The sequence below is a fragment of the Achroia grisella genome, unplaced genomic scaffold, assembly GCF_030625045.1.
Source record: "Achroia grisella isolate CSIRO2021 unplaced genomic scaffold, CSIRO_AGI_Agris_v1 utg1903, whole genome shotgun sequence".
NCBI classification, from domain to species: Eukaryota; Metazoa; Arthropoda; class Insecta; order Lepidoptera; family Pyralidae; genus Achroia; species Achroia grisella.
In genome coordinates, this window is record NW_026712694.1 from 45,266 (window position 1) to 55,007 (window position 9,742).

The 9,742-nt window shown below is 63.1% G+C and overlaps 1 protein-coding gene across 1 annotated transcript; it reads right to left on the reverse strand.

The window, feature by feature from the left end:
• Positions 1-4,694: 4,694 nt before the first annotated feature.
• Positions 4,695-7,792, reverse strand: LOC131841705 (uncharacterized; the record flags this gene model as incomplete). The annotated part of the gene is made up of 3 exons (XM_059190021.1): positions 7,726-7,792; positions 7,418-7,611; positions 4,695-5,045 (listed from the first exon to the last, which is right to left on the reverse strand). Coding segments are annotated over exons 1-3 (612 nt in total), but the record flags the coding sequence as incomplete, so codon positions are not given.
• Between the last annotated feature and the right edge of the window lie 1,950 nt (positions 7,793-9,742).

Genomic DNA, 9,742 nt, shown 5'->3' on the forward strand with positions numbered 1-9,742 from the left:
ACACCTATGTACCCCGCTCCGCCGAATAGGCGGCTGACGAGCGGGGTCGCGGGGGGCCCGCGCCGACAATGGCCACCAGGCCAGAGGGGTCGCCGAACCAATGGTCACTTCGTGGGACACGATATGGTTCGGCGACCACTGCAAGGTCAACTCCCCACTGCGCCGCGCTCTGCAGAAGCAGATCTTGGGCGCGCGCGCAGTGGTTGAGATTCCCCTGCAGGAGGCGATGGACTGCCATTATTGACCGGTGTCCATCACCTCAGCCTCTCCCCGGCGGCCATTGCCGCGGGCCGACGACAGTGCGGATCCCCTCTTTTTGTTTCGGGACTGGGGGCACTTTTTGGCCCCCACCCGATGGTCGGCTGGGCGACCCGCCGCTGCGCAAACCACGCAGTGTGGGGCCGCCGAACATCCGGCCGCTTTGTGGCCGGGAACCCCACACCGGTAGCATAAGCCACTCCGGTCCTCCTCGTGCGAGCACCTGGCCAGCACGTGCCCGCTTTCGAGGCACCGGAAGCACCGGAGTGGCTTCTGCCGCAGCAGCTCCACAGCGGCTGAGACCCAGCCGATCCGGATCCGCCCTGCCGTCGTCACCTTCTTGACCGCGGCCAATGGGGCCCGCACCCAGCAGGTGCCCAGGCCCGACGCGCCGCGCCGAATTTCCCCGACATTGACGGCGTCCGCCGTGCACTCGCCGTGCTGTGCCACGGCGGCCGCCACATCCTCCCGGTCGGTACCGTCATCCAGGCCCATGACCCTCATCTCCGCGGTCTTGGTGGGCCTGGCGATGCGGACCGTACCTTCCGGGAAGACGTCCCGGAACTTCGACGCGAGCGCGTCGGCCTGGTCTCCCGTCTGGGACCCTGGGATCTCCAGGATCCGGGCCCCAGTAGCCGCGGTCTTGAAGCGCAGGCTTCCTATCCCCAAGGAGGCGAGGTTGATTTTATCCTTCGCCTCCTTGAGGACGGCGGAGTAAGTGACCCCCGCCGCTTCTGCCTCCGGACAGAGTGTGACGACCACAGCCGCCGATCGCGGCGCACGCAATTTCGATGGCGACGGCGGGGCCGGCTTAGCCTTCTTCCCCTGAGAGGGAGCCCCAGAGGCCTGAGTACTTTGAGTACTCTGAGTCTGCCTCTCAGAGACGTTGCGGTTTTTGCCGCCCCGTCGCACCACCGTGCTCCAACCATCGTTTGCGCGCCCCGCGCCCGACGGCCCCGGCCGCTGACTGCCAGAGGCAGGCCGGATGGTAGGTTGACTCGCCGGAAGCGGCGGGAATTCCGCACCTTGCGCCCCCCGCAGATGGGGAGCGTCTCTGAAGCCCGGTCCCCCTGCGCCAGGAATGCGGGACAAAACCTCGTACTGCCCGTCGCTTTGCAGCGGCGGGCGGTGTACCGGGCGGATCGACGCCTCCTGAAGGTATTGGACTCGTGAGATCATCTCCTTCAACTCCTGGAATCGGGCGTCGACCATCAGCCCGGTCGAGCGGAGGAGTTCCGCCCGCAGGTCCTCACTATCCACCGGCTCGGGGGTCGGGCCAGGGGGTGCCCTCACCCTCGCAGGCCCCTGTGGTGCCTGGGAAGCGGCTGAAGGGGTTTGCGGCCCCGACCTCGCCGCGAGTTGCCGCATCTGGGCTTGGAGCGCCTGGAGTTGGCTTCGGAGCTCCTTATTCTCCTTACGGAGCTCCTCCACCTGTCCTTCCAACTTCCGGCGCTCGACGGCACCCGCGGTGAAGTCCTTGTTGACGACGGCACTGCTGTCAAGCTCCTCTGCCATCATCAACACGGAGCCGATGGACTCCTTCAGCCGCCTCTGGTCAGCCCCCTTCAGGTTCCCGCACCTGTGAACCGTGTCCAAGGCAGCCCCCAGCTTTTTCTGGGCTTCCGCCCTGAACACGGCCACAGGCTGCGGGTCCTCCTTTGGGGGGACCTTCCCCTTCCCCACAGGGACCCCCGACGGACGGATAAACGTCCCGTCCTCTCCTCTCTTGTCCTGCCGCCGGGACTTCGGCGACGTGGTCGGACTCTCCGGGCCCACAGGTACCATCAAAACCACCCCGTTCCCGGACGACGGGCAGGGGATCTTGGACGGCTTGGCACTCCCGCCCGCCGCCCCGGAAGGGCCCGGTCCATCCGCGTGCGGCCGCTTCGGCACGGCCGTTTTCGCGAGTCCATCCACGGTGGACACCAGGCACCCGGACATCTCGTCCTCCATCATCATCGAGCGCGTCGAGCGCGTAGAGCGCGTCGACGACGCTGAGGAGGGCCGAGATGCCCGCGACCTGGCCCGAGAGACGGGCCGCGACCTCGCCGACCGCACCGTGTCGGCGTCCGCCAGCGTGATCGAGTCCGACATGGACCAGAACGCTAAGTCCCGGGGCAGGGACACACACTCCTCGTCCCCCCCAGCGGGGGACGGGAAGAAGAGGGGCTGCTGCCACCAGCCAACTCCTCAAATTGTTGGGAGCAACGATGCCGCGCCCGACCGAGGTCGGGCGGATACTACGGAGGCTAGCGCCTCCACGAATTTCTCCAGGGTTTACCCCCGAGCGGGCACACCAGACAGGAGTTACCTCCGTGCAAACCCCGGTGATACACCACAACACCTCAGCGCAGACAAACAAAAAAGAAACAAAAACTTAACCAATAATAAAAAAACGAAAAAAAAAACCGCGCGTGGAAAAACCTTAAATCCTCGAACTTGGAACTTTCCTTTTTTTTTTTTTTTTTTTTTTTTTTTTTTTTTTAACGTGTGGAAAATCTTCAAAAGACCGTCACCTCGCCGGAGGGATGGCGAGGTGGTGTGTGAGACTTGACTCACTAAAAACCACACGGTGTACCTACGAGCGCCTATGCCGGATATTCGCATGTGCATTCTACCCCAGCTCCGACGGCGACGGCCCGCCCTGTAGATGTTGTAGGGCAGGCCCCATCTCGTTTTGTGGTTAGGGCGACCTATTTCGCCCTACTCCATTGTGGAGGCGTGTGGGTACACGCGCACACCTCCGGGGCCTTTGGATTGGGGGGACTGCCTCCCTCAAGGCAGTCACCCCGGCCCCAGTGGGGGATAGAGGGGGGCGGAGTTGGATCCGCTCCCACCTCTAGGCCTGGCTCTTCTGCGGCGGAGGGAAGCGGGACGAGCTGACTCCCGCTCCCTTTCCGCCGCCTCCTTCCGCGAGATAACTTCCTCGCAGAAGGAGCTCACCGCCAGCCACGATCTCTCGCTACTGATCATCCTCCGAACTAAATTCGGCAGCGAGAGATCGTCCCCCACTATTCGTGTGAGGACACGGCGCTCACTCTCGAACGCTGGACATTCGTCCAGCGTGTGTTGCGCCGTGTCCTCAACACCTCCGCACTCGTGGCAGCCGGTCGTCGGCTCCGTCCTCGCCACATGACACAGAACCGCCCAAAGCACAACTGCGTCATAACCTGGCCACTATCCTCTCGAAGAACGTCCTCTCTCTCGCCTTTCTCTCTCAGTCGTCCTTTACTTCCCCTTTCTCGTGACCCATCTTCCCATGGAACGAGCTCACGCCACTACGCGTGGATCTCCCCCCCAGAAGCACACGGACAGACGGCCCACCCCCGGCGACATCCTTTCGGTGGGGAGATGGGAACAAGCGTCTTTCCAGATGGACTGTACCTTCCTGGCCTGTTCTTGACTTTCCTGCCATCCTGAGGACCCGGGTGAGGTCCCGCAGAAGAAGTAACGAGAAAAAGAAAAAGAAACAAACTAAAGGGCTCTTCTTGGGAACCTAACCTAACCTTTTTTTTTTTTTTTTTTTTAACGTGTGGAAAAATCTTCAAAAGACCGTCACCCCGCCGGAGGGATGGCGAGGTGGTGTGTGGGACTTGTACCCACTAAAAACCACACGGTGTACCTACGAGCGCCTATGCCGGAGCCAGGGGATTCGCAAGTGCATTCTACCCCAGCTCCGACGGCGACGGCCCGCCCTGTAGATGTTGTAGGGCAGGCCCCATCTCGTTTTGTGGTTAGGGCGACCTATTTCGCCCTACTCCATTGTGGAGGCGTGTGGGTACACGCGCACACCTCCGGGGCCTTTGGATTGGGGGACTGCCTCCCTCAAGGCAGTCACCCCGGCCCCAGTGGGGGATAGAGGGGGCGGAGTTGGGTACGCCCCCACCTCTAGGCCTGGCTCTTCTGCGGCGGAGGGAAGCGGGACGAGCTGACTCCCGCTCCCTTTCCGCCGCCTCCTTCCGCGAGATAACTTCCTCGCAGAAGGAGCTCACCGCCAGCCACGATCTCTCGCTACTGATCATCCTCCGAACTAAATTCGGCAGCGAGAGATCGTCCCCCACTATTCGTGTGAGGACACGGCGCTCACTCTCGAACGCTGGACATTCGTCCAGCGTGTGTTGCGCCGTGTCCTCAACACCTCCGCACTCGTGGCAGCCGGTCGTCGGCTCCTTCCTCGCCACATGACACAGATACCGCCCGAAGCATCCGTGCCCGGACAGTATCTGTGTCATGCGGTACGTCAGTGGCCATCTCCTATTCATCCACCGTTTGAGGATGGGACGGACAGCCTCGACGGTCCTCAGGCCGGCCGATGGACTGGCCAGCCTTTGCTCCGCCATTGATCCTGAGGATCCGCCGAAAGTCGGACCTCCGCGCTTCGATCTCATGACCAGCGGGTGCCTCCCCATGGAACGTCGCTCCGCGCGCCAGTGGTACACTGACGCGTGGAGCTCCGCTACCAAGTCCCACGGAGGAGACCCCGCCAGCAGACCCGCCGCTTCCCCGGATATGGTGCGGTAGCCTCTAATGGCCCTGATGGCCATGGCCCTGTGTGGCCTGTTAAGACAGGCCACATTTTCCCTACCTAGGGCCCCCACCCAGATGGGGGCCCCGTACAGGGCCATGGACCGCACCACGCCGAGGTATAGGCGGCGGGAACCTTCTCCCGGGCCCCTCACGTTTGGCAGCAGCCAGCTAAGAGCGCCGGCGGCTGCCATAAGGCGAGGGACCAGGTTCCGGAAATGAGCGCGGAAGCTCCAACGACTGTCCAGGTCAAGCCCCAAATACCTAATACAGGGCTTGACCCCCACCCTCTGGCCACTGACGACCAGCTGGGCATCCGGAGGTGGCGCGCGCCGAGGCCCATGAAAACATAGGACCTCGGTCTTCTCCAGCGCCACCTGGAGCCCAAGCCTCCTTATTCGGCCGACGACCAGCGCCACGCTTGCCGTGGCAAAGCGGGTAGCCTCCCGTAGGTCCCGCCCCCGGGCAGTGACCAAGGTGTCATCCGCGTAACACACGAGGTCAGTGCCCGTTAAAAGGGCGCCCCGCAGGTTCCAATCATACCCGATGTTCCACAGGATCGGGCCCAGAACCGACCCCTGTGGAACACCGCGTTGCATGTCCCTCGGCACTACAACGCCGTTCCGCCCCGTGCATAGCACAGACCTGTCTTCGAGATAGGCCCCGATCACGTCCCGAATGTAGGGAGGCGCGCGATGGTATTTCAGCGCCTCCCTAATAGTCGCAAAGGGCAGGGTGTTGAAGGCGTTCTTTATGTCCAGAGAGACCGCCAACAACACCCCACCCTGGGACGTCGCCTCTTCCGAGAGGGAGCGCACACGCGAGATCGCGTCGATCGTCGAGCGCCCCTCTCGGAACCCGAACTGCTTCGGGCTGAGATCGGGACCTACCTGGGACAGGTGTTGGACGAGTCGGCCCGCCAAGATTCGCTCGAAGAGCTTGCCGATCTCGTCCAACAGCACTATGGGGCGGAACGCCGAGGGAACCACCGAACCTGCAGGGTGCTCCGCTTTGCGGAGCAGGACCACTCTACCCGCTTTCCACTGATTGGGAAACCGTCCCGACTCCAGACACGCGTTGAACAAGCGCCGGAGTCGGTCCCCTAGGGTGTTTAGGGCCAAGGCCAGGACGCGGCCGTGGATACCATCCGGACCCGGGGCGACATTCTTGCCCCGGAGTTTATCCACGGCCGCGGCGAACTCCTCCTCGGTGATGGCAGGAACCGCAGCAGCGCTGACGCCGCTGGCCTCTCCATCACTGCCACGCGGCATCATCGGAGGAGGTGTGAAGGGAGGCTGTCTCGGGAACAGCTCCTCCAACACCCCCTCCAGCTGCTGCGGCTGGAGACCCTCTGCCACGGGGGGCGCCCAGGGGCGTAATTTGCCCCTGACGAACCTATAAGGGCGCCCCCATGGATCCCTGTCCAGGGTCTCCAGGAGTTCTTCCCTGGCTGTCTCCTTGGCCCTGCTGATGGACAGCTGCAGAGCTTTCTTCCTCTCTTTGTACTGCTCGTACAGCTGTGCTTCCTCGTCGGCGTCGCGGCCCCGCCTGAGTCGGCGGTGCCTGGTGTACCGGCGGCGGGCGGCGGAGCACTCCTCTCTCAACGCCGCTATCTCCTCCGACCACCAGTACACCTGACGCCTAGGAGGTCGAGGGCCGGCTCGGGGCATCGCCGCGTCGCAAATGTGCGACAGAGCCTCACCGAACCAGCCCACCTCTGCGTCGACCTCCACAGGCCCCTCCGGTATGGGAACCCAGGCCTGGACGATGGAAGCCTCCATCAGCACGTCTTTATTCAGACGTTTCAACACCCATCTGGGGAGTTGTGGGACATTCCTCTCCTGGCGACCGGGGTGCGGAGCTACGGGTGAGGGGAGAACATCTATCCGGATATACCGATGATCGGATAGAGTCTCCACCTCATCCAACACCTGCCAGCTCCGCACCCTCTGTGCGATCGCTGGACTGCAGAGGGATACGTCGACATGCGACTCCCCCTGCTGTCTCACGCACGTGGCGGCCGACCCTCGGTTCAACACCACCAGGCCGGCCGCGGCCGCCCAGTCTTCCAGGACCCTGCCTCGAGAGTCGGTGATGGGGGAGCCCCATGCCGTGGATTTGGCATTGAAGTCCCCCATCACCATCATTGGACGGGCCGAGTATAGCTCCAGAGCGGCCCCCAGCCCGTCCATGAACTGCTCGAACTCGGCGAGAGTCCTGTTCGGAGAGAAGTATGTCCCGACAACGACGGTTTCCCCCCAACTCACACCTATGTACCCCGCTCCGCCGAATAGGCGGCTGACGAGCGGGGTCGCGGGATTGCCCGCGCCGACAATGGCCACCAGGCCAGAGGGGTCGCCGAACCAATGGTCACTTCGTGGGACACGATATGGTTCGGCGACCACTGCAAGGTCAACTCCCCACTGCGCCGCGCTCTGCAGAAGCAGATCTTGGGCGCGCGCGCAGTGGCGCGCGCTGCAGGAGGCGATGGACTGCCATTATTGACCGGTGTCCATCACCTCAGCCTCTCCCCGGCGGCCATTGCCGCGGGCCGACGACAGTGCGGATCCCCTCGCTCTCTTGGACCGGGACTGGGGGCACTTTTTGGCCTCCACCCGGTGGTCGGCTGGGCGACCCGCCGCTGCGCATACCACTCAGTGTGGGGCCGCCGAACATCCGGAACCCCACATCGGTAGCACAAGCCACTCCAGTCCTCCTCGTGCAAGCACCTGGCCAGCACGTGCACGGTCTCAAGGCACCGGAAGCACCGGAGTGGCTTCTGCCGCAGCAGTTCCACAGCGGCCGAGAGCCAGCCGATCCGGATCCGCCCTGCCGTCGTCACCTTCTTGACCGCGGCCAATGGGGCCCGCACCCAGCAGGTGCCCAGGCCCGACGCGCCGCGCCGAATCTCCCCGACATTGACGGCGTCCGCCGTGCACTCGCCGTGCTGTGCCACGGCGGCCGCCCCCACTTCCCGGTCGGTACCGTCATCCAGGCCCATGACCCTCATCTCGGCGGTCTTGGTGGGCCTGAGAGACCGGACCGTACCTCCCGGGAAGACGTCCCGGAACTTTTCGACGCGAGCGCGTCGGCCTTATCTCCCGTCTGGGACCCTGGGATCTCCAGGATCGCGCCCCAGTGAGCCGCGGTCTTGAAGCGCAGCTTCCTATCCCCAAGGAGGCGAGGTTGATTTTTCCTTCGCCTCCTTGAGGACGGCCGCGTAAGTCACCCCCGCCGCTTCTGCCTCCGGACAGCGAGTGTAAAACCACCGCCGCCGATCGCGGGGCACGCCTTTCGATGGCGGCTTCCTTCTTCCCCTGAGAGGGAGCCCCAGAGCTCCTTTGGAGCAGCGATTGAGTACTCTGCGGGTCTGCCTCTCAGAGGCGGTTTTTGCCGCCCCGTCGCACCACCGTGCTCCAACCTTCGTTTGCGCGCCCCGCGCCCGACGGCCCCGGCCGTTGACTGCCAGAGGCAGGCCGGCTGGCGGGTTGTCTCGCCGGAAGCGGCGGGAATTCCGCACCTTGCGCCCCCGCAGATGGGGAGCGTCCGAAGCCCGGTCCCCCTGCGCCGCGGGACTTTCCTCGTACTGCCCGTCGCTTTGCAGCGGCGGGCGGTGAACCGGGCGGACAGCAGGCGCAGTTGGAAGGGATTGCACTTCGTGAGGAGGGAGCCGCTCCTGGGAATCGGGCGTCGACCATCAGCCCGGCTCTCGGAGGAGTTCCGCCCTGCAGGTCCTCAGTATCCACTGCTCGGGGCCGGGCCCCTCCCTCGCAGGTTCTCCTGTGGGCCTGGGAAGAAGCCGAAGGGGTTTTGCCCCGACTCGCCGCTGCGCCGCATCTGGGCTTGGAGTTCCTGGAGTTGGCTTCGGAGCTCCTTATTCTCCTTACGGAGCTCCTCCACCTGTCGTCCCTCCAGGCTCCGGCGCTCGACGGCCCGCGGTGAAGTCTTTGTTGACGACGGCACTATCCAGCTCCTCTGCCATCATCAACACGGAGCCGATGGACTCCTTCAGCCGCACTCTGGCAGCCCCCTTGATGTTCCCGCACCTGTGAACCGTGTCCAAGGGCAGCCCCGCAGCTTTTTCTGGGCCTCCGTGACGGTAACAATGTCCGGGTCCTCTATTTTGCTTCGGGGGGGACCTTCCCCTTCCCCACAGGGTCTCCACCCCGAGGGTCGGACAAACGTCCGAGTCTCTCGTCAAAATTCCTGCCGCCGGGACTTCGGCGACTTTACCGGGCCTTCATGGCCCACGGGCATTCAGGTCCTCCGTTACGACGGGCTGGGGGAACTTGGACGGCTTCCCGCCCGCCGCCCCGGAAGTGAGCGTCCATCCGCGTGCGGCGCTTCGCCACGGCCGCTTTTTCTTCATCGACACTACACCCGGACATCTCGTCCTCCACCAGCATCGAGCGCGTCGAGCGCGTAGAGCGCGTCGACGACGCTGAGGAAGGCCGAGATGCCTCGCGACCTCTCGCGAGACGGGCCGCGACCTCGCCGACCGCACCGTGTCGGCGTCCGCTAGCGTGATGGAGTCCTTCCATGGACCTTCTACTAACACCCGGCTCATCACTGGTCTCCTCGTCCCCTCTCGGGGGACTTCTTCCCAGGGGCTGCTACCACCAGCCCCTCAAATACGTGGGACTGACCACGCCCCGGCTAAGTCGGTGCGACGGCATGGAGGATTCTCCTCCCGATGAACGGGTGGTTTCCCTGGGGTATTACTTTTTTAAGATCGGCCATGTCATCATTTTTCCTTTTTTACCCGGGTCTGGTCCCGCATACAAAATAGAAGAAAGAAAACGAAATACAAAACAAAAAAGCAGAAAAGAACAAAGGACAGAAAAGAATAGACAATAAGCAACTAAAAGAAACAAAATAAAACCAAGAAAACTAAAAGAAGACAAAACAAGAAGAATTTACAAATAAATAACTAACCTAACTATTTACACTATTTACAAAT